The sequence below is a fragment of the Hippocampus guttulatus genome, chromosome 13, assembly GCF_054856545.1.
Source record: "Hippocampus guttulatus isolate MCC_2025c chromosome 13, RoL_Hgut_1.0, whole genome shotgun sequence".
Classification (NCBI taxonomy): Eukaryota; Metazoa; Chordata; class Actinopteri; order Syngnathiformes; family Syngnathidae; genus Hippocampus; species Hippocampus guttulatus.
The window spans coordinates 15,120,607-15,144,921 of NC_141273.1; the positions used below are offsets into that span (position 1 = coordinate 15,120,607).

Below are 24,315 nucleotides of genomic sequence, written 5' to 3' on the forward strand. Positions count from 1 at the left end.
AGCTCACAGAACCATCTCGGGCAGGGGTGTCCAGCTGTAACACACCTGATTCAAATGATCAGCTCATCAACCAGCTCTGGAGCAGCATTAGAACAATCCTGATGATGTGAATCAGGTGTGTTGCTCCTTGGAGAGCTGGAAAACAGGCAGGACAGCGGCCCTCCAAGACCGAGTTTGGACACCCCTGATCTAGGGTGTGAGAATCCTCCCACCTACGCCCAAAAGATACATTTTCCTATTTTAGCTTTTCAAATCAGCTGAACCTGAACACAGTCAAGTCTGACACATCTGCCGGGACAGCGTTTGAAATTTCTAAAAGGGTAGGCAAATCAATCACGACTCAGTTTGTGAAAAGTTTATTGTCAGACAACAAATGTGACTCGATCCACAATACATAAAACAGTGAAAGTCACTCGTTTTGCCATCAGAAATGAGCGAGCTTTATTTTGAATGAACAATTCCGTCCTGACGATACGTCAAACAGTCCATCGAAATGCATCTTGTTCATAGGTGAGGGCAGTGAATGCAACAAGTGTCATCTCAAAAGGATGGCGCCTGCACCAAAATTAAGTACGCTCGCTCATGCTCTGACACAAACATTACAAAATAGGACTTAAACCATACGAAGGGGCGCGACCACATATTAGAAAGGGAGAAAAAAAAATTGGGCTTTCTTGTGGAAGCACCTTCAAACTAAGAACGACAAAAAAAAACAAAATAAAAAAACAAAAAAGATTAAGAAGCCACCATTCATGGAATTTAACAAAAAGACAATCATGTACACAACTTTTCATTCTCAGTGTTTGCTCTCAGCGGAGGCAGAGCGGGATCGTGAGCGGGACCTGGAGCGGGAGCGCGACTGGTTGTTCTGAGCCGGGGCTGGCGAACGGGAACGGGAGCGCGGGGATCGGGACCGGGACTTGGAGCGAGACTTTGAGCGAGACTTGGAGCGGGATTTGGAGCGGGAGGGGGAGCGGTCACCGGCTTTGGTGCCACTGCCGCCGCTTGCCGCCTTCTTTTCTGGGGTGCGACTGGGTGTGCGGGAGCGGCTGCGGCTCCTGGAACGGTTGCGACTGCGGGAGCGGGAGCGACTGCGTGAGTAGCTGCGGCTGCGGGAGCGAGAACGGCTCCTGCTGTGGCTGGAGACGAAAAAAGGAAATCAAAGGATTCAGAAAAGTACCAAAGTCCCCACCGCACCCTGTATCTTCAGCAAACAGTCATATAATAAATCTGATGTCAAAGTAAAAATCTATTTTGTGATTTGTGACTTGGCTTCCGCTCTTAAACTCACCCGCGACTGTCCTCAAAGATCTTAATCTTGCGCCCGTTAAGTTCGGTGCCATCCAGCTTGGAGATGGCGTTCTTCATGTCACTGCGGGATGCAAACTCAACAACCCTGCGGAAGAAGAACCCCGAAGAGCGATGAGTCAGCTTGACACACACACGAAAGGAGGGGGGAGGTAAGCTGGCGCATGACAACTCACCCTTCGTTTTTGTTGGGCCTGTGTGCGTCAACAAAGGTCACCTCTCCAGCTTTTCTCATCAGGTCTTTGAGGTCCTGCATGAGAGCACGAGTTAGAACAAAAGCAGCGCAAGGGGGCCCCTCAGGAACCTGAGCTTTGTTCACACCTGGAGGGAAGAGACATGAGCACACAGCAACAAAAGCAACACACACATACACACGCTCTCTCACTGGCTAGTCTAGTGTGCAGACTGTCACTCTAGATATCTGTGTTGTGGACTAAAAAAAAAAAAAAAAAAAAGAAGTTCTACTTTTGAAATAGCAACGCCGCCCGAAAAAAAAAAAAAAACATTTCCACTGCGCAATACCTTCTCAGCACACTGGGGGCGCGTGTTACTGGTAGGGGACAAAATGGCCGACAAAAAAAAGCTGGCCGCTCAATGGCTGAGCGGATTTGTCCAAATTGCCGTGACTTTTGAGGAGGGCGGGGGAAAAAAATAAAAAATAGAACTTATGCTAACCCCATCAACCGGGCCAGTAGTTCTGTACTCGGCATTCTCAGTTGTAGATTTCGTCTCCCCTTTGGATAGAAACTTGTCGCCTTACCGTGACCGGCAGCCACATTCCAGATAACTCAAGAAAGTCTGGTTCTCTCATGTGGCGTGGATTCCGCAGTTTCTCGAGCCAGTACCTCGCAGTGGAAACAGGCTGAAACTTTTTGGGTGCAATACAAGTGGTTGGAATTGAACAAAAAAAAATTTGAAGCTTTAATAATAATTAATAAATAAATGGTTTACGGGCCTCACTACCCATTAGCTTTAGCCACTGAAGACTGAGTGACGCCACGGTAAGACAATTCTGTTTTGGCCAATCATGTATTGTGGAAAAGCTTTTCTATAGTGCAGGGGTGGGCAAAGAATTCATACTTGAATCTGGCTCACTCAGCATTTACATCACCGAGATCAGGGGTCACCAACACAGTCCCCGTGGGAAACAGGTCGACCCACCCAAGGAACTCAGGAGTGGGCGCGGGGCCCGTTCTTAAAAATAGATCACCAGCGAAATGATTATTTGAAAATATTGGTCAAGCATTTTTGAAAGTGTTACATATTGACATTTATCGGTCACCGTATGAAATCATTGCTGTTAATTAATCGAATAATCTCTCCACCTATGTAAATATTATTCCCGTTCAAGGTAATTTCAGCGAATTTGATATTTCAGAAATATACACGAACGTGGGTGGCCTTTGCATTAATCAGTTCCCAAGAACTTTCAAAAAGGTTGACAACCCCTGACCTTGAATGACGTAATATAAGCTGCATCAATTTAGCCGCTTTTCAACAAAATCGGTTTGTTAAGTTGTTTATTCATTTTGGTCATGAAAATTGTCAAATAATCCGATGGCAATAAAATACTATTTTAAATGTATTGAACATCTCATTCGTTTTATTTTAATGTGTTCCTTAAAATTAATGCGGGGTTCACTGCACTATTGATTTTTTTCAATAAACTTTAAAAAAAAAAAAGTTTGCCCACCCCCGATAACGCCTTGCGTCACTGCTACAAAAACACAAATCACATGAGTTGTAATGCTACTTACCGTGTCCATTACCAGGAAGACATTAGCATAGCGCCACGTGTCCAAATAGCAAATGGGAACCAATGCAGTGTTAAGCCCTCGAGAAACGACCTCGACCTCCAGGCCTCCACAAGTACGGAACCACCAGAGAGCGAGTAGTAGCAGTGGGAGGAGGGGGCACTCAACACCCCGTCACAGCAACAGAAAAACACCCCAAAGAGGGCGGCTTGTGGCCCTCCCGCAGATTTGAGAGGGCGTTACAGCAGTCGGGGATGCCAGCCCACAGAACCTCCAGACCGGCTTACGGACCTCCTAAGGCTACCGTATCCTGCGCTAGACCACTTTCGCCCGCTACCGGGGCCCAGCCAAGACTTTAGACCGGCGGCAACTGCGTGTAAGGAGAGGCACCAAATGGACACCATTCAGAACACAACCAGGAGAGAAGGCGCGACACACTTGTGAGCCCTCCGAGGAGGGTGTGTGTTGGCCTTTTTTTTTTTTAAACAGGCAACCATATAAGGCTGTTTATTACATTAGCCAAAAAATAAAAATAAAAACCAGCAGTGAGCTGCTGCTTTTACACTCGCTCTCTCTGGAAGAAAAGAAAAAGTGCATATTTGGCCAATTGGCTAAGGGGACGCATATTGACTTGGCCCCATTGCTAAAATGCTGCATCAATTTGGAAAAATAATCTCATCGTATAATAGCTAAGAGTACTTAACAATGGACTGTTTGGAATGGACACAAAGGCCAAGACTGGTCTTACCTGCCAGCTGATGCGTGACGACAGGTTTTCCACTATCAACCGGTGGTCCGTGCGCACCGGTGGTCCATACCTGCCAAGGCACGCACACACGCGACCAAAATCAGCAACGCAGAAATGACACTTGGTAGCAAGACGAGCAGTCAAGCCGGCATTTGGTTTGAGGGCGCAAGCAACACTGACCACAATGACGTTTTATTGGTCAAGATGAGTTGTTTTCAGGGCTTTTAACGATATAGGAAATGTGGTATTCCAGCAAAGACAAATTTAGTCTGCAGGAATTAAAAATTATTTTCTAGAAACAACTCCACTGATTACGTTATTGATGAATTGGAGAAAATTTGATTTTGCCATACTGAAGAAATGCTATTTCAGCCATCATACAAGGGGATATTTAAGAATGCCAACAAAAAATGTGTATAGATTAAAAATGAAAGAGAAGCTTATGAATTTAAGGCCTCCCACATGACCATTGTGCGGTTAATGCAAAGTAGACAAGTGTATTTATTCATCGGGAGGAGTGGTTTTGAAAACTCATCTAATTAAGTCACACCCCCCTTCAGATATTACGATGTTAAATGTGATTTTTTTCTCAGGGTCCTCTCCTCCTCCGATTCATTTTTATCGGGGGGGAAGCAAAATATAATATTACAATTAGGACTGAGCAATTTTGAAAAATATTTCACATTTGTTCATCTCAGGGGCAACCATCTTGCCACCTGACCTCACAGGTAATGGCCAGGCGCAATTTTTTATGGCTAAATTTAGGTATGACAGCTTGAAATCAGGTACACTCTGTCGTCCGCAGATTACGTTATGCCCAAAAAAAGGTGACGTACCTGGAGCCACTACTGCGTGATTGCCGATAACCACTAAAGCCTCCCATTCGGGAGCTGCCGCCGCCGCCGCCTCCACTACTGCCGACAACGCCCCTTCCTCTCCTGGAGCGAGCGTGCTCTATGGTGACCCTGCAACAACGAGAAAGGGCGGGGAAAGTCCACGTGAGCAGCAAATAAAACAACCGCATTGGTCCAAAACAGCAAAGACCTCACCTTTCACTACACAGTTCTTTGCCATTTAATTCGTACACGGCGTCATCCGCATCCCTGTGATCATCAAACTCCTAGGGGGGAAAAAAGATTTTTTTTCTCTCTCTCTCTTTTTTTTTTAAAGGATGAAACTCAATGAGACACGATCCATAGAAAGGCCGGTCAGGCTGACCACAAAACCGAATCCATTCTTCAAGTTGATTTCGCGGATCCGTCCGAACCCCTTGAAAAACTTCTCCACGTCCCTCTCTCTTGCGTGTGGGCTCAGGCGGCCGATGAAGACTCGACTGCCGCTCATGATCTGTTCAAACCATATAACAAGGCCAAAAATTGAAAAAACCCCCACACCAGACACATAGTTACGAATACAAAGTTGTTGGTGGACAAACTTTTATGTCCAAGTAGAAATGTGACAAATGACTGCCAGCTTTATGTAAGAACATGGAATAAGCATTCCAAACGCTCTAAAAATCTACAATAATACATTCATTTACAAAAAATTTGACTGAAGACCTGTTCTATTGCCCAAACTGCTCCTCTCACCACTATGTTTTCCACCTGCACTATTCTAGTCAAGGTTTACGAGCAAGAGACCCCGTCAGAATCTTTTATGCTCATACAGGACTGTGTGCAGATTTTTTTTGTGACTGAAACTTGTAAACCAGTCAGAGAAAGGGCTTCCCTGAGTAGCAGACAAATTGAGAGACCAATAAACTGAGACCAAGAACCGTAGAGATAAAAAAATAAAAGGCTAAAAATCTGGTAAGCTTGTATGCATTTTTACTGTATTACCTTGCTGTGGCATAAGAAAGCAGCATGCTACACTAGCTCCCATTTTTTCTTGTTCTCCACAATATCAATCTGGGACTGTTTTAATGTGATCTGCTCTAGAAAGGCCAATCGTGGCAACAGATGAAAATGTCAGCAGCATGCGCCTTGTTTTGAGCAGCAGGGTCTTGTTATCTGGATGATTGACACAGGTAACAGCACAGGGTAGTTGTTTTTGCAATGTAAATATGAAAATAAAGGGTGCCATGTTTGGTTTACTGTTCGCCCCCGCCTTGGCTCCTACCCCCGCCTTGTGGCCATCGGTAGTAATGCATCAAACGTATTTGCAAATAGCCAAATGCGGGTCAACACGATTAGGGAACTGCTATCTTGAATGCCAGTTCGAGCTCTAATTTTACTATATACAGAAATCGCAACGCAGCATGAATTGCAGAACCAGACAAACTTAAAATATTGCGGCTGTAGTCCGAAAAATAATCGTACTTTCTGACATGTTAGGGACCAAACTCAGACAGCCTTAAAATCACTACCATGAAACGAGATCGGAAATAGTTCAGGGCCGCCAAAATCCTGTTTCAACCAGTTTGACAACAGTCTGCTGTGCTTACACTGCTATTGTAATTTATACATAACGCCCTCTGTAAACAACCACGATGCGTCATTGTTGTATAAATATACTGAAAGCGAGCAGCGTCCATAAATAGCATCATCAAATAGGACCGATACTATACGCATTTAGCCGTTCTTCGCCCCTTGTTATTTAGTACTCCTCAAGTTGGTTTCGATTTAAAAGGAACGAAAGTCCAACACAACAGAAAGAATCCGAGGCCTGCCCAGTCCTTAACTACGACGATGTCGCGATGACTTTGCCCCAACGACGACGGCTTAAATAGCAGTTAAACATGCAATACAAACTCACATTTCACGTTTTAAAACTGAAGGGTTGTTAGACTAAAAAGCATAGAGAATAGGCCCGATGTTTCGCATCGTTTAGTGGAACCGTAGGTTGCTCATTGCTAGCTTGCCACGATGCCCGTTAGCCGCAGCGAGCTAACGAGCGTTTAGCGCAGGGAAATACACAATTTGCGTCCAATTTCGGTCGAAGCATTGGATAACTTTAGAATTAAAGTGTACGTCAAACGTATTTTGCGTCGTAGTCTTACCTCAGCTTGTCCTGGGAAGGTTGAATTTAAGTCGTTCTAAGGCCGTTACGGCTTCTGCCTCAGCTTCGCTTGACTGCCTCAAAATGGCGAACGGACAACTGGGCGTTAGTATGAATCCCACTAGAGATATAGGCACACGCACCCTACTGCAAAATGATTGGCTGCGGGGCCGCTCAACTGGAAAATGATTGGCTGCTCCATCCCTGACGCGTCCAACTGCAGGGGAAGAGCATTTCTTATTTGGGTGACGTTTTTTTAATGAATACATACCACCAATCCTAAACATAATCAATTTATATATTTTTTCTTTAAATCTGAACAAATGTGAAGCATTACTCAAATCATGTCATTTTGCATCTCATTTCTTCTGCGCAGAGTAGGATATTGTATGACTCTCCTGGATCCACCACCCAATCGTATTGCAAGAGGGCGTGTGCTGCCTCGAACTCGCTGAGATTTATAATAACGCGACCAGTAGAGGGAGCTCACGAACCACCAGTGGGACTTAGTTGTACCACACTTGGAATCGTCCCTTTTCGTGGAACCCTTGAAATCAGGTGTCAAACTTAAGGCCTGGGGGCCAGATCCGGTCCGCCACATCATTTTATGTGGTCCGCAAAAGAAAATTAGTAAATCATGTGTGTCAACTCCCATAATGCTTGCTAAAATCTCAATTTATTGATCTCGACATCTTACATTTGTTTTAAAAGCAGCACGTATATATCCAAATATATCAAATGTGTAAAAGAGACAAATATGTCAGCCAGGAAAAGCATACTAGAACAGCTGAACTTTCTTCTTTTTATTTAATCTGAGGCACTTGGTGGCAGCCTGGCAGGTGTGTGCTGAATCCCATATAACATCAGTTTAACCAAGTGGAATTAAGACAAATGGGACACTTTGTAACAGTGTCTCTTGTAATGACGACAGAGAAAGAAAAAAATGATGTTCGAACGCTGTGAGTCACGGTTAAGAAATTCAGGAATAACAAGCACGAGCAGCAGCAGGTCCGCACACGAGGACAGCGTCACTCCAGAGTCCAGACCGCAACAAAAGCTCAAGAATCGCTGTTATGGAAAAAACAACATTAAAAAACAAACGCGTAAGAAGGAAAGAAACAATCACAAAAGGTTCCACGTGTTCCAAAGGCAGGAAGGAACTGGATTCGTGGACACAAAAGCATTCCCGTTTGCGAGGCCCTGAGGGAAGCTTTTTAGGCGCCATCCAAAGTGTCTCTGAAGCGTTAAGTCTTTTTTTCCTGTTTTGTTTGTTACTCTGCTGACGTAAAGTTTGGCCCTGTGGAAAAGAGACAAAAGCAGCCAGGACAATGTATGTCATGTGCTTTCTTTGGAACGTCCCAGTTCTCTAGAGTGAGGTGAACTTAACACAAACGTTTTTCAAGAAAGAATTGACGTCTGATTAATAATGCGTTTGTAGCATAGAAATTAAACAGAATAATTTATCATCGCACAGAGGCACCAACAGTATCTGCAGCAGACAAGAAGTGACTTCGAAACTACAGTAACGAGTTGCCCGCTAACTGCGAGCCATTGAAAATACGATTTGTATCCAACAAATTTTGACTTAAAAGATGCGAGTCGAATCAAACAGAATTGTTCCACTTTCAAATCAAACAGTGCTTGCATCGTTTCCCGCCCTCATATCGAAAACTGCATCGAATCGTCTTTTGTGGAGAGATGAACAGCTCCAATTTAGAGGATGTTGACTCGTATTGTAATCCGCTGTAACATTATGCAGTTTCAACATTAGCATGAAAAAAATCCCCCAAAAAACTCTTAAAAATGAAATGTATATCATTTTTTTCCTTTAAAAATACATATTTATTCTCATAAATGTTACCCTAAAAAGACAACATCTTTCCCCTAATATTCAGGCGTTATTTTCATAAGATTCCAACTTTGTTTCTTGTCCTATTTATGCTTGGAAACATAAAATCACAATCACCTACTACAAATTGCAACGTACTGTATCTGAAATAACACACTGTTTACATTTGTTCTTCTTTCTTGTGCAATATCCTGTAATTTACATTTTTCTTTCAAATTATAATTCACAACTTTGCAAGTTCCAGTTCCTCTCGGATGGCCGTGATGACCCTGAAACCATCTGAAAATTGAAGCACCCTTATTACAGTATATCATTACAACAAAGTGATATAGAACTCGTTTTGAAATCAGAACCCTAGGATAAAAGTTTGAGTTACTATAAAGTTACTATAAAAATGGGTTTGGTAACCAAAAAAAAAATTGTCATTACAGATGACAAATTGAAAATTGGTACAGATTGTATCAAGAATCATGAAAGTTGATGCATATGATTTTCTTTTGCGTGCCACAAAAAAAATGAAATGGGCCAGATCTGGGGCGCGGGCTTTGAGTTTGACACCTGTGTTCTAAAGTGTGTCCTTTTGTTCTCGGAATTTGCAAGTTAATTCTGTCAATGATAATAGTGAATGAATAAGTTACGTTCATTCGGGTAAAGTGAAAACCTCTCTCTTAATATACAGATGTCACTCTCAGAAGATGACAACTTTAACATTTATTTAAAAAAAAAAAGCCAACAATCAGCCAAAATATTTTTGGGTTATAAAATATTTTCTCTTGAAATAATTTTTTTTCCCCCCTTTCTATATTCAGACTTGATTCCGGTAAAAATGACTATTTGATATTTTCTCTAAAGCATGTGTTCTTCATGGAACACGAGCACAACAACATTGTTAAAAATAACAGCACAATTTATTCGATAAGACACAGTAGTGATGCACAAAAATAACAATACTGAATATAAAAATGTTTGAGCTCAAGCAGTAAGTGGTCTGCTCGTAAAAGAGAACATTTTAGTGGTGAAGCAGTCTTATCCGAAATCAAAAGAAAATTGATTGAATTGTTCACACGTTTCTCCATCTAGTCACAGCATCGATACTCCAAGCAAACCGTAACAAAAGCATCGCGTCATTGCACATATTGAGACAACACATTTCACTTTCTATTTCTAGCTATGCAAATGTGTTGGTGGAGGGGGATTTGAAGAGTTCTGGCAAGTGGTTACGGACATGAAATGGCGTAAGTGGGTGTGTGTTGGCATGTCATACGGGCGGGGAGTAGTTGTAGTGGTTGGTACGCGGCGGGACGGGTTTGCTTTCCAGATGCTCGCCGTCGATCGCGTCCGTCCGCGTGCACGCTGGTTTGCAGCGCTGCTTGAAAAAGTCTGAGACGTATTTTACCTGAACGAGGAATAAACATCAAACCACATTGACACCATCTTACAAGAGTCTGCTCAATTAATGCTCACACAAAATGAAAAACGTCATGGATGGGCGAGTGAATGTAGCCTCGATGGAGCGGTACTTATAGCAACTCATTTTTGTGGTGGCAACACGTGCTGACAGAACATACGACAATACTCACAGGCATATATTCATTATCCTGTGCAAAATGTGAAATAAAGTACTCCGGTTCAATGTTTATACTGTATTTCAAAAATATATATTTATTGCTTTTACTATATTTCTTAGGATGCATGATGTAGTCCTGATTTAATTTCTTCACTGTATGTCTATGAACTATATGTATACATTATTTTCATGATCGATTTTGTATTTCATGATTTTTTTTCCCTATTTCTGTCTGTCTATTTCACCATTAATTATTTTGTTTGTTTTATTTCCACAAGCTATTCATTTCAAGATACAGTATTATAAATGTAGAGGTCCTCGTGGCACTTGGGGCTACCTAATGCCCGTGGCCACCAGGTTGGGGACTCCTGATGTACAATGTACTTTGTAAATCTATTGACTTACTCCTATGAAGTAAATTTGCATTTCTATTAAAAGTTGACAAACATTTCAGTGACAGTAGAATGACATTTTTAGTTTTTTGTCTTCGAGCCAAACAGTTTGATGTACAGTTGTACTCACAGTGAGAACTGCGATGAGAGCCCCCTGCAGGAGTCCCACCAGCACGTCGCTCCAGTGGTGCTTGTAGTCGGAGACGCGCGTGTAGCCCACGTACAGGGAGAAGGCCACCAGGAAAAACTGGATGGTGGGACGCACCAGACGCGTCCACTTGCCTTGCATGCGGGCCTGCACATATAGCTATGCAGCACCGTCATACGGTCAGTGTGTGTGTCTATGTGCGTGTATGTGTGTTGTAAACTCACAGAGAGGAAGAGCATGCAGTACATGCCGAACGACGAGTGCCCCGAGTAGAAGGACAACCTGACCAAGAGGAAAGAGCACTTTTACTATCAATGTGCAATTCTTTCTTTCACAAATCAATCCAAGTTTCATTGTTTTCTTTTTTTTTAAATAAAATGTACACGTTGTTTGGAATTCTTCAGTTTTATTTGTTAAGTTATTGTCGGCATTTTTCTTTGAAACACACAGTAAAAATATATATTTTATCCGGATTTGATTTCATATGCAATCATTGATTTTAGTAGAAAGTATAAAGTTGGAGCAATGATTTTTGTGTGTGGATATACACGCATATATGTAAAAAAAATTTGCACACAGGCATAGAGTATGATGCGTCCATCATTTCCCTCGACCCACCTGGACTCTGTGACGTTGCGCGGGTTGCCGGTGCAGTTGATGTGCAGCTGGTACCCGCTGCAGCTGGCAGGGGCGCACACGGCCAAGAAGTTGGGTCTGGGCCGTCCGATGGTGAACTTGGCCAGGTCAGTGAGCGACTGGCTGACGGCCGCCCCGAACAGGAAGGTGCCCACGATTTTGTAGAGCGCTGACAGGTACTGGTTGAACTGGGAGTTGGAGTGCAGACGCTTGGTGTGTACCAGGTAGGCCTCGCCGGTCGTGATCTGAGCAGCGGAACCACGCTGTTAAACTTGTAATCATCGCGGGCCGTAAAATTTTTTTTTTTAATGTATAAGATACAAGCAGAAGAACAAAAACACATACAACAAATGATCAACCACCGCGCTCCGTTGAAAGCTTTTACGGGTCATCTAAAAGGACGTGTAGGACCGGACCGGTGGAGATTGGCCTCTACTCACAATGACTATGGAGCTGGTGATGGTGACGGCGGCCATGGCTCCATGGGAGATGGTGTCTCTCCTGTAAGGGTAGTTGATGCTCTCGTCGTCGCAGTAGATGCCCCTCTGGTACGGTCTGAACATCAGTGTCAGGATGGCTGAGGGCAGGGCCGCTGGAAGAAGAAAATCACATGAGGATCAAGTTGCATTAAGCCAGGGAGGAAACTCAAATGTTTAAAAACAGAGCGGTGGTTGTGAGAAATAAGACAAAAAGTGCTTGTGGTGCCAAGAACAGTATATAAAGAGCAGAGTAATAAGAGGAAAGGACAAGCTAAAAGTAGACCACAAGATGGTGAGGCTCAACCATGATCTAGTCCTAGTTAAGACAGGATCACAAAATGAAACAAACAAACCAAAAAAAACTATCCTAAAACCAGATGAGACCAAGACTAAGACGATACAAGTTGGGGGAGAAAAAGGTAACAAAACCAGCCAAAGCCCAAGACAAGACTAAATTAATAGAGGGCGAGAAAAGGTCACAACAAAGTACCGGTAGCTAAAGACCACAATGAGACGAGGTCAATACGGAGCAAGACAAGTCATCAACAACACAACCAAAAATAGTCTGGTGTGTCCAGATTTTTGTGCCAACGGAAGGCACAGTATAGTTGTTTGGGAATTTGGTTGATCTACTGGTGCCATGCTGGGCGTTCTGGTGTACCGAGAGCGTCTCCTTGGACTAGCGATCGGCGAACCTGACAAGTTGGTGGCTGAAAGTAAACATTACACCTGCTGGATCCACATCTAAGTAATGGCACGGAGTAGTGTGACACAATTTTTTTTGTGAATTTGATCCAGATCCGCCACAGGTGTCAAACTGAAGGCCTGGGGCCCAGATCCGGCCCGCCACGTCATTTGATGTGGCCCGCGAAAGCAAATCATGTGTGTCAACTTTGATGATCCTTGCTAAAATCTGTACTGAAATGTTAAATTGTCATCGGTGATAAATAACATCGCCATAATTTCTTTAGCCTGTTTACACTGGCTTTAACAATAATTGATCAAACAACAAACATATCGTTGATTTACTTCAAAACTAGTCATCTGTCAATTTTTCGTGTACAAGTTATCTTGCAATGTGATGATTAAACGAGACGTCAGACGCAACTCCAAAGTGGCCCGCGACAAAAATGAGTTTGACGCAGCTGAGATACGCAATACCCAACACAAGTACCAGACAAGACCCGATCAGATTAGCCTTTCATAGTGTACAAGCAAAAGGTTGCTAAAATGGGTGTACTGCAACTTTGAAGCCAACATAATATACCTCATGTGTTTTTCCATGGTCAGCTATGACATTTCTAAGTGCGCACAGGTCATGACAGGGACGTTCAGTGGTATCATTCGAACCGGCAGCATGTTGAGAGAGGTTCGGGTCCGTCCCGAGGGGCGGCTGTACGACAATGAGCGGCTGATCAGGAAACAGCTAAAACCACATAGTGAAAACATTTGACTCAGCCGCTCCAAAGAAATGTTGTCCTCTGCGTCACCATGGAGACATGGCCGAGGCCAACCTTTAGGCTGTGGCCCTTGGCGAGCTCCGTCAACAGGTTGGAAAAAAAAAAGTCAAATAACTAGACCCTTCATACCTAAAAAAAGACTCCAAGTGCAAGCAGAATTAAAGAGAGGAGGATATATTGCTGTCTCTTAAATCTGAGCAGAACAATAGTCCACAATTCAAATGACTTTTCCTGTTTTCCTGAACTTGTGGTTCGACTGCCAAAGCTAATACCCGGGAAGAATGGATGGTTTTCTTAGGCTAAGGTTTATGAAGTATGCAGAGAAAGAGAGAAAAAGCCCTCTGTTAACACGTTGCTTCCTTCCTCCAGAGTGTGGGACCGGCTCACTGTAACTGAATGAAAACGCAACCAAATACACACGATGCAAAGAATAGAATTCTAATGCCAACAGTAGATTGTGTTTCTGTCTTGCCAGATCAATATTTTTTACTGTAAATGTACCACAAAAACTAGAATTGGAAAACACTTCAATACCACTTCAAATCAGTCAAGGTGTGACTTTAACATACTACTTTCCTATTCACCACATCTTTGCAAATAGCTTAGTTAGTTACCCCCCCCCCCCCCGAAAAAGTACCGGGGGGATGGAAAATACAAGCAAAACACCCTCAAAATGGTTTCTCTTTTTAGTGGGGAAAAACATAACATAAAATTCCAAATTCCTCATTCAAGTTCAAGGTCAAGAGTGAAGTCACTTTAGAAAATTCCAAACAAAATAGTTTTATGTCACTGGTAATTAAATAAACAAGCATGAAAAAATAATATCTATTTCATAAATTTGACAAAGTAATCATTTTCCCAAAGTGAGATCCTGACAAGCGACAAACCCGCAAGTGTGACGTCACATCAAGACAACAATAGCGGGGCTCACTATGGAAAGTGTACAAAGCCAGTCGGAAATCAATTTGGAAAGCGACTTTTCAAACTTATCTGGGGGGGGGGGGGGGGGTCCAGGAGTTTGAAGGGTTGGAGGAAGAGGGGGTTGTTGGCAAGATGTATGTTGGAACATACAGTATATGTACGACGAGCCAGATGCTCAGGATGCAGAAAATGCTGTGCCTGAACATGGAGTGGGGACGAAACACATCGGCATTGGAAGAACGCTAAGCTATATTATTAGCAATTATTAGGCTAGCGTTATTGTTTGCAATTCGAGTCCGTGCCTTGCTGTTAACTGCGCATGACGGGATTACATTCTGTAAGTGACGTCACTCGCTGGAGGCTACTGAACAAAAGCATTTTCGTTGTTCAGCGCATTGCTATTCATGTTCATGTCAACTTTATTGTCAAACGTGCAACATGAGCAACATACAGCACAGATGATATTTCTTTCCTCAGGAGAGAGAGGAGCCGCTGCGGGTGCTATGGGTCTAACTATGAACCTGGGAGGGCTGCATTAAAAAAATCCACCGAAAGTATGCTTGAAATCGTTTGAGCCCTAAGTGCTACTGCAAAAAAATGTTTCGCCGAGTTTACTTCACGCTTGACCTTAAAGTTTAGATGAAAGCAAACTCCCCACCCTTGGCTCAGAAGACTCACGTCCATTATTTCGGCAAGTCGAGCGTGCGCTGCGCCCCTCTTTGAAGGGCGCCCCGGCTACTGTTTACTCTGCAGGGCGCAAGCACAACGTTTTGATAAGAGAGTGCTTGTGTGACAAAAGTCTGCTGCCAGTGTGGCCATACGATCGGCCGCAGTTGTGCAACGGTTCTGCCTTCAAAACAAACACACCACCAGCTTGGTCAACCACCACCCAGTTCCTTCGCTGGCACAATCAGTGAGGAAGTGGCCTCCTCTTTTTTATCAGACGTCCCAAAAACCTCTGGCATTGTGGCGCTGGTGGGAAATAATTAAAAGTACCAAAATTTCATGACTGCTATGTTTAAAAAAAAAAAAATATATATATATATATATACAGTATATATATATTTACAATAACTCCATATTTAAATAATAAATATATAATTGATCTGAATGACAACTCTAAAGGTCTTGAGTAATGAACATTAAATTCTTCGTGTCAACATAAAATGTAATTCATGACTGAGAGCAAGCAACGGGGCCAAGAAGTCATAGTTTATCATACAATCCACAGTCATGGCTTCATGAAATAAAACGCACACATATACTTATCTTGCACACACCGTCATAGTATAAGCAGGAACAAACCAAAGTAAAAAGGGCAATAAAGGAAGATAAAGAATGACGCACGTATGCTTGCCACTGAGATGTTGGGTTGCCTTGGCCACCTGACTGATAATTTTCTGGCTATGCGCTTGATTGAGACCCACGCGACATTAATTACAATGACGTAACAGATTCAAAGCAACCCGGATGTTTTTACATTAAGGTTGTGTTTTTTTGTTTATGTCAACCTTTCCACACAAAAAAAATTGAGAGGCGCTTAAGATGACACTTTCCCCAAGGAGAGATTGCAAACGAAACAAGGGAAAGGATAGTTTCAAGCTTTCCCAAACTCCCACGATTCCACACTGGAAAAATAAACAAGATGGAATTTGGGATCAGACACGAGTACAACTTCCTCTTGACCCTCTGCACCAGCAGGAAGTAGAAAGTGTTCCTGTTTTTCAGGGCCTCGACGATCGGCGTCCCGAGGATCCGCGAGTGTGGCAGGGATGGGATCAGGTAAGCGTTTGGAGGTGAACGTTATGTTTGAGGAGTGGACGGGCAGACTCCACACAAAACTGATATTTGGCTGCATTTTGTTGCCTCGCGGCGATTCGCGACGTCTGCCGAGTCCACGTCACACTGGAGTGTTACAAGATCGGCAACATGTTACCCCTCTCACTGAATTCCTACTGGGGGAAAAAAAAACCGTTTCTTTTTTTGGGCCCTAATGATAAATGACTACTACATCCTTCAGCAGTACAACAACCACAACATTTTAATATTAATGGTTGATGCCAGCAAAGAAAACATGAGTCTAACAGTTTGGTCAGGTCGTCACTAAATTTAATTTGGAACAGGTGAAAAAGTATGTAAAGTAATTTCTTACCTTTAAATTCATTGACTATTTCTTTCTTTCTTTCTTTTTATGCATTGATCTTTCTGTCATTCAAGGTCAATGTGGGAGATAGGCTCCAACTAACACAGGACAACCTGTCTGAACCTGCTGTGAAAGAAGAAGCATGTCAACTTGAGTTAAAGCATCAGAAAAAAAAATCAAATGACCTTTCAATAATACTGAAATGAGAGTGACAGGCACGCCGCAAAGATATAAACTCTAACACTTACCATGGGATTTTTTTTAAATAACCTTCTACATAGACAAACATTGGACACATGAAACATGACTTAACTGAAAGGAATGATGGGAACTCAACAAAACACACACACGCATACGCACACACTTTCTCTTCAGCTTCTCACTTTCATTTTCACACGGGAACGTCAGGCAACAAGAGTCAATAGTTCCCACTTTTACTCTGACACATATTTGGCAGATACTAAGAATGTGTGTGGCACGGCTAAATATTATCATCCCGTGATGCAGATCCTTTCCATATCATAATACGCATTTTTTTCCCCAAACTGAGGCAATCCTCTCACAAGTTGTCGCTAGTTGCTCCCGACTTTGACGACACAACGGAATCCTGAAATAACGCTCAATCACCGATTAAGGGCGCTGAAAAACCGACTTGATTACGCTGACACTGACTGTATTCTACGGCGCCTGCTGCCAGTGCTCAGCAGCAGCCGCGTGAACGGCTAGCAGCGCTGGCGAGAGCTGTCGGATTACTTTTCAAATGCAGTTTTTTAGATGCAAATGACTGCACACTTTGGTGCTGTGAGCCTGACACAGATGCCGGTCCTACAGATATATATATTTTTAACAAACCAGGCTAACTCAAATGTGTTATTTAAGCCGGTGACATTGCTACTGTGGTTGTGATGTCACTTCGCGAACAAGTGTCGGGTTTATGAGCTCGTACGTTATAGTACTTAGCTCGGTAACATTCGACAATAAAATGCTGAACAGTTCGTTACACATCTTATCTGTTTCTACAGACTGTTATATAAATGCAAAACATCTTGCAACTGTAATTAGAATGTGGTTAGTTTCAACCCAATATGGTTCAAAAAATACAAAAACTTTTATTGACCATGACATCAACTGCACTCCGATAAAACAGCACACGACTGCTTCTTGAGAACATCTCAACTTGTAAACTGAAATAGTGACAGGACAACCGAAGTGATACTGTATCGGTGAGTAAGTATTGGTTTATCCATAACTGCTTCAACTTATTCACATTGAGCAGTGGTGCCACTAATCCCCCCCCTCCAAAAAAAAGCGGCATTGTGCAAGGGGCTTGTAACTATCTCTACAGGAGGGCAACGCTCAACGATCGAGAGGTAACACAAAGTGACAGGATGGACATTTGAAGGGGGCAGAATAAAACACACGGATTGAGAGTTTAGCTCCAATGTGGGCATTCAGCACATTCCAGCTGTGTCTGTCTCACACACACACACACACGCACACGCACACGCACACGCGCATTCATGCATGCATCCACATTTTGTCTGGGTGTTTTTTTTAATGATTGTTTAAAGTTTAAACCACTGGTCCCTAACTTTTTTGCCAGGGACCGATTCGTGGTAGGATGAATACTTGGGGGACCGGTAAACATTCATCAAAAGGAGGTTGGTATTGGTGAATATATACCCCTGCTGCAAAACAAGAAAACATTTTTTGTTTTTTTTGTAGCAGTGTGGAAGGATTCCAAATAATCCACACACACTCGACATTCGCAGCTTCACACAAATGTGATGTCATGACATCACAATTCTAAAAGCACATTAAATCTATTCGCTGATCTTCTCCTGGTATTTAGTCAAGTGGATGTTTCAACCTGACAGGGGTAAAGATGGGAATGGCTGTCAATTAAAAAAAAAAAAAAGACGACTGGAGTGTTGACAGCATGCAAATACATCTAGTGGTTAACGGGGGTGGGGGAGTGGTTTGTAGGGTGGGGGGGGGGGGCATAGAGTACGGTTATTGTCATTCCTGCGTGTCAGTCACCAGGTGGCCCAGAGGGCAAAGAACAACTCAGTGTCTTTCTAAATAGCTGTGGACAAGTACAAGGCACGACGCAGCTTCATTTGTTTATACAAAGAAAAAGCAAAACATACAATTGGAATCCATGCATTGAGTCCGATTCAAAGTGGCAGTGTCGCCCGATTAATCGGCTGACTAATTTAATCGGGCGATACTGCCACTTTGAAAATGGAGAAAAGTTGGTTCCGCTTTTTTTTTTTTTACCACCTTATCACAATATCAGGCAAAGAGAATGACATTAAAATAAAGGCAGAGTGATCTGGACAGTCCTTTTCACTTTCTCATCGTCCTACTGTTATCTGTGACTAGCCCGAGGGTGAAATCAGCTGTTCCATTTTAAATCTCTTGAAACCTGAGCTTTGCACCATCGGCGAACCTAACATGCTGATAGACTTGCAACAACCGTCTATTTTTACTCTTGCTTCCAATCAGTAATCCTTAATGGAGCCACGAATAGGCTTAAAGGTCATGAAGATTCCCAGCGGATGGCATCATGAGCTAGTGAACTGGAGAGACTCTTTGCACACGAACAAAATTCATGGCAAAATTATGGTGAAGAACTTCACCCAGTTGTTTGTGTCTGAAATACGCCAAGAAGGTAAGCTTGTGAACTATAACAAGCGCGCCCTTTCACCCAAACAAATGCCGTGTGAAAAAAAATTTGAGCCAATAGATCAATTACCGGTACAGTATGTCTAAAAATTCAGCTGCTGTTACAGTTTTCAGCTTGTGTTGTCTTCTCACCTCGAACCTGCTTTGACAAAGATGCGACACCAACAACACCGGGAGGACCTCAATTCTGACAAGGTTGAGTGCCATCGCGGAGATCCGAGCAAGTCGCGACAGGCCATTTTGTATGCCATACACGCATGTGCGGACGCACACTTGGTTAAGTGTTTGTGTAACTTACGGATGTGAAGAATTGGAAAAAGTGCAAACATCACAAGGACAAAGATATATCGACATCAATTCTCTTATGGTAATCATCAGTAATCGAAAGGGACGGGCATAATAATCATTATTAATTCTGTCAGTTGTGTGGAGTTGTCGATTAATCGTCTCGCAGTGAGTGAGGAATGTTGAGACTTTAGACCGACTGCTTTTGTAGGCTAACTTTTATGTTTAAGGGCCACGTTTGATTTTGAATGAATTAATATGAAAGACTACTTCAATTAACGTTGCAAATGAATTAAACACTTTGACTTGAGGTTTGCAGACTCCGGTCAATTAGTGAAGCTCAGAGTTCAAAGCAAACATGGCGACGCAGCATTTAACTGTTATGTTGCGTGCAAATGGAATCAAACGCCAACAAAAGTGAAGTCAGCCTCAAGTGTAAGTACTTTAAAATCCATATTACAAATCTAACAACCAGATGAGACGTCAACAGTCCTAAATAATTCGACAGCACTTTGTGTGAACGTGTGCACGCAACACGAGACCCTGCAGCATTCTTTAAAGTCTGTGTTGGGAAACACACACCGACTGTGGCCTGTTTGAACAAGATAGACAACTTTCAGTGCTGTAAAGCTAACCCAGTGATTCCAAAACCTCTTTTATGTGTCTTGTGAGATCAACGGGTCAGCCCTAGTAAATGACCCAAAATTATTATTCAAATCTGATAAATGTTGCACCTTTATTGATCTTTGCAAGCGACGTAGTGACAGAGACACCAAGTAATGTTCTTCCATTTTCCCCACCCAATCGTTATTTGCATTTAAAAAAAATTGAGAACCTTTGAGAGATTTTTCCAATGTAAAACATGTGCTTTGGTTCATTAAAAGTTGGGAAACGTTGCACTAAGCCACCAACTATGTATTAAACACTGCGTGTTTCCTAGTCTCGTTTGCATGGTGTAACATGTTGTGAGGTCAGCGATAGGATGATAAATGGATAAACCATGTGCTTGTATTGAGCAATGTCACATGTCATTTTGCACCGCTTATTTATATTCACTACGTTTGAAGAATAAAAAGGTAAATAGCGTACGTAACCAAACAAAACTCACCGATGAACACGCAGAGGACATCCACAACCACCAGAATCACCTTCTTGCCTTGCTGCGTCATGTTTGCCCACCGAATGGTCGTCCTAAAACAACCACAAACTTGATGTTAAGCGGCGCCGCCTCTCCCACCGGTCTTCCGCCCCGCTCGGCGTACCTGTCGTGTTGTGGCGGGCTGAAGAAACTTCCAATAGGTGGGTGGGCAGCGACGATGTGGGAAACTTGACGACCGCCCTGCGTACCGGGGGCGGGGGCGTCAGAAGGAGTTGGGATTCAGGAGAGGGTTTGACTGGCCTCGCTTCCACCGCAACCACCACCAACAACAACAACAACAACAACTGGAGGAAACACCGGGTTGATACCGCCTCTCACGACGCCCTCGTCATTTTTCAATCCTAACAGCCAAAATTTATTCACCTGAACCTTACCGACCGTATCAACTCAACTCAACTGTATTTATAGAGCACTTTCAAACAGCCATCGCTGCATACAAAGTGCTGTACATGGAGCAATTTAACATATCCAACAAACAGTAAAGCAAATCGGTAATAAAGACGGTAATAAAGTATCAGCAAGAAAAGAAGAAAATGATTGGAGTTAATTACATGTTCTTACCTCCAACCTTGATGAGGCGCTACGCTGTATATAAAAGTACACACTAACTTAAAAAAATAGTTTACAAAAGTTCTCGAGGGTCGTCCATTTTGTTTTTGTTTTTTTCGACCAAATAAGTGACGTTACCGTCGTCGGCGCAGGTGTGTGACATCATGGCCGCTCACCTGCTTCCGATTTTACTTCCGTTTTTTTTTTGTCTTAAAGCAAAAAAAAATAATCCAGATGTGTCTTACAATTATCGGGTGTAAATGTAAAATTTGGGCTTGACAAATTACCGTGGTGATTGTGGGTAAAACTAAACCTATAAGAAATGTTGACAAGTTTCAATACTTATAATTTATATTGGATGTTTTTGCATTAAATTCAACATGGTACTCAATTTAAATTATATATATATATATATATATATATATATATATATATATATATATGTGTTAGTGCTCCCGAACGGCCAGACTTCCCAATTAAAATAGTAACTCAATTTATTTGCCTAAAGATAATTCAGCCACTGCGCCAAAAGTAAATGTAAAACTCAACAATTGCCGGCATATGTGACCCATAATAGAGATCTCTAACAAATGGAGCTTCTTTTCCCAAATTAGGTGGCCCATTTCTTCAAGACATAACTAGAAACTTACTCGACAGAGCCTATGATTTACAGGGGCCCCAGCGCGACATTGAATTTGCGCTGCCAAGTTAGTCTTTGACTCCCTCTAGCGACACTGAGACTAATCCACCACACGCCAACAGTAACTCAAGCGATCCAAAAGCCCTAAAGCAGGCATGTCCAGCTCCGGGCCTGGAGGGCCAACGTCCTGCCTGTTTTCCAGCTCTCTCGGCTGCAACACACCTGATTCCGATGATCATCTTATCAGCCAGCTGTGAAGCAGCATTAGAATGATTCTGATGATTTGAATCAGGTGTGTTGCTCCTGGGAGAGCTGGAAAACAGGCAGGACAGCGGCCCTTGAGGACCGACTTTGGACACCCCTGCCCTAAAGTAATCGATCAGTGTTGGTAAATAAATATCCATTCATCCGTTTCCTGAACGGTTTATCCTCACGAGGTTCGTAGCTGGAGCCTATGTCAGCTATCTTCGGGTCGTAGGTGAGGTCCACACTGAACTGGTTCCAGGGCACACATAGACAAAGAACCATTCTAACTCACAATCTCACCTACGGTCAATATAGAGTGTTCAATTAACCTAACGTATGTTTTTTGGACTGCAGCAGAAAAATTGAGTACCCATAGAAAACCCACGCAGGCACGGTGAGAACATGCAAACTTGGCATACAGGAGATGTTTGTTTTCTGCATTCAGGTGGATGATTCAAGTTCTGTTTTTTATCGCATAAATACAAGGAAGACTTAATCAAACATTTTGTATTGTGACATTTATTATTGTGTTTGAAATAAATTAAAGGGAAATTAAAGTCAAAAATGTTTTTGCACAGAGGTGTCGGGTAATTCTGAATGAAGTATGTCCATGGCCCCTCTTACACAGTCAGGCCTTCTCAAGTTGCTGAGCTAGAGTGGACTTTCTACGATGGTAATCTAGCATCTTTTCTGCATGAAAGTGCATGTTTGCAAGTTGCACCTTCTCTGGGCTCTGCGCAAAAGGCATTGGTAGCCTACTATTCTTTTTATTACCTCACTGATGTGGGACTCTTGAGGTATCTCTATGGGAAAAGGGGAGCTTGTTCGCCATTCTATGCTGCCTTCAGTGTCAGCCAGAAAAATGCCAGTATCTCTATCTCTGCTACTGTGTGAAGCAGCACTGAGCTGTCAAACAGACCTACAAAGGATTATCGTTTACGTCACAACCCAACTCCGCCAAAGACAGTAAAGATTGTCTAATTATGTCCTGATGTCCCAGATATGAGAGACCTCAATATCGATGCTCCTCGGCTCCCTCCCGATCTTTTACACCATCACACTCACACAGATCTGATTTATAAATTTATATGGCTCGACATTTTATCTCTCACTCCAGTTTCCCTTTTCCCACAAGGAATAATAAATTGGAATTTCGTAAAAATGAATTCAGCGAATGTTAGGACACAGTTCAAGAAATGTTTCACATTAGGTGGCGTATTCTTTTTACATTGAAGTCAGAGACCCTTTCCTTAATGGGGGGGAAAAAAAAAATATATATATATATATATACTGTATATATATATATTACAGAAGGGAAAGAAAAATAATTGAGATAATGTAGTTCCACAAGTGATTGGTTCATTCCGAGCACAGCCACATCCCCAATATTAAGAGGTGTGCATTCTTGTGCAACCACATTCATTCAGTTGTTTATTTTCACTTCCTGAGCCTCTCGAAAAGACCTTAGTTTTTATTTGGATGGCACAGGTTGATTGATTCATCTTTGTCTCATTTTTTTAAAACCACAAAATCTTGGCATTTGAAAAGGGTGTGTTGAGGTTTTATATCCAGTTTAGATAGATGATTAGATAACTAGTTGGTTAAATAGATATGTAGATATGGAGATAGGTAGGAAGATAAATGTGTAGTTAGAAAGGGTGTTGCTAATCACATGTGAATATGCCAAGAATTGCAAATGTAGGTTATCTCAAAATGTCAACCTATTTAAGCAGACATTCATCTGACCAGATTTTCCTGTTATGGAACTCAATCCGCCTGCTTTGACTCCAAGGAGGAAATGCGGCCTATTTTCACGCGCCACTTTCAAAAGCCATACCCAATGTGTCAAATTTCACCTGAAAAGATCCTGTGCGATAAGACATTCAAGTATAGGGTGGGCTCACTTGAATTGATATGAAGTTTTACTCATCTCTTCATGTTGCTATTAAGGAACATCGGTCCACACTAATATATTGTTATGCTTCATGCATGATTTTACACTTGCCACCAAATTCCAAGTTCCTCTACTCACATTTGGCCTGTGTTGAGATGTTCAAATTTCTGATAACATAGTCACTATGCCAAAGTGGTTCCTCTTTGAACATGATGACCTTCCTAAATTAGGTGGTTTTCTTGTCATTTAAAGACCCAGTTCAAGAGCTGTATCCATAAATGTACCATCACAAAGGTAACAAAGCAATGCTCCTTTTTCATTTGTTGGTAAACAGTGTATTAGAAACCGGTTTAGGTGGAATCCATTTCCAGTACAGTTCTGCACTACAAACCATAAAAATATAAACATGCGTAGCATTAGCATGACTATAATTGTTATTATTATCAACTCAA

General features: G+C 42.4%; 2 protein-coding genes across 3 annotated transcripts; both read right to left on the reverse strand.

Annotated features, from left to right (window-relative positions):
* Nucleotides 1-340: 340 nt before the first annotated feature.
* Nucleotides 341-6,904, reverse strand: srsf5a (serine and arginine rich splicing factor 5a). The gene is made up of 8 exons (XM_086127482.1): nt 6,809-6,904; nt 5,029-5,157; nt 4,860-4,930; nt 4,647-4,775; nt 3,811-3,880; nt 1,485-1,558; nt 1,292-1,396; nt 341-1,139 (listed from the first exon to the last, which is right to left on the reverse strand). Exons 2-8 carry the CDS (start codon nt 5,152-5,154, stop codon nt 797-799), a joined length of 918 nt encoding a protein of 305 aa, XP_085983608.1. The 5' UTR covers nt 5,155-5,157; nt 6,809-6,904; the 3' UTR covers nt 341-796.
* Nucleotides 6,905-7,464: 560 nt separating this feature from the next.
* On the reverse strand, nt 7,465-21,234 carry LOC147196539 (phospholipid phosphatase 2-like). Of its 2 annotated transcripts, none has more exons than XM_086127988.1 (8): nt 21,096-21,234; nt 20,638-20,714; nt 20,484-20,566; nt 11,840-11,991; nt 11,382-11,644; nt 10,988-11,045; nt 10,746-10,922; nt 7,465-10,052 (listed from the first exon to the last, which is right to left on the reverse strand). In XM_086127988.1, the coding sequence occupies exons 3-8, from the start codon at nt 20,542-20,544 to the stop codon at nt 9,915-9,917; spliced, it is 849 nt and encodes a 282-aa protein (XP_085984114.1). In that variant the 5' UTR covers nt 20,545-20,566; nt 20,638-20,714; nt 21,096-21,234; the 3' UTR covers nt 7,465-9,914. The 2 variants fall into 2 exon arrangements, with proteins under 2 accessions (XP_085984114.1, XP_085984115.1); XM_086127989.1 differs by having other exon boundaries at nt 20,638-20,778; nt 21,096-21,205.
* Between the last annotated feature and the right edge of the window lie 3,081 nt (nt 21,235-24,315).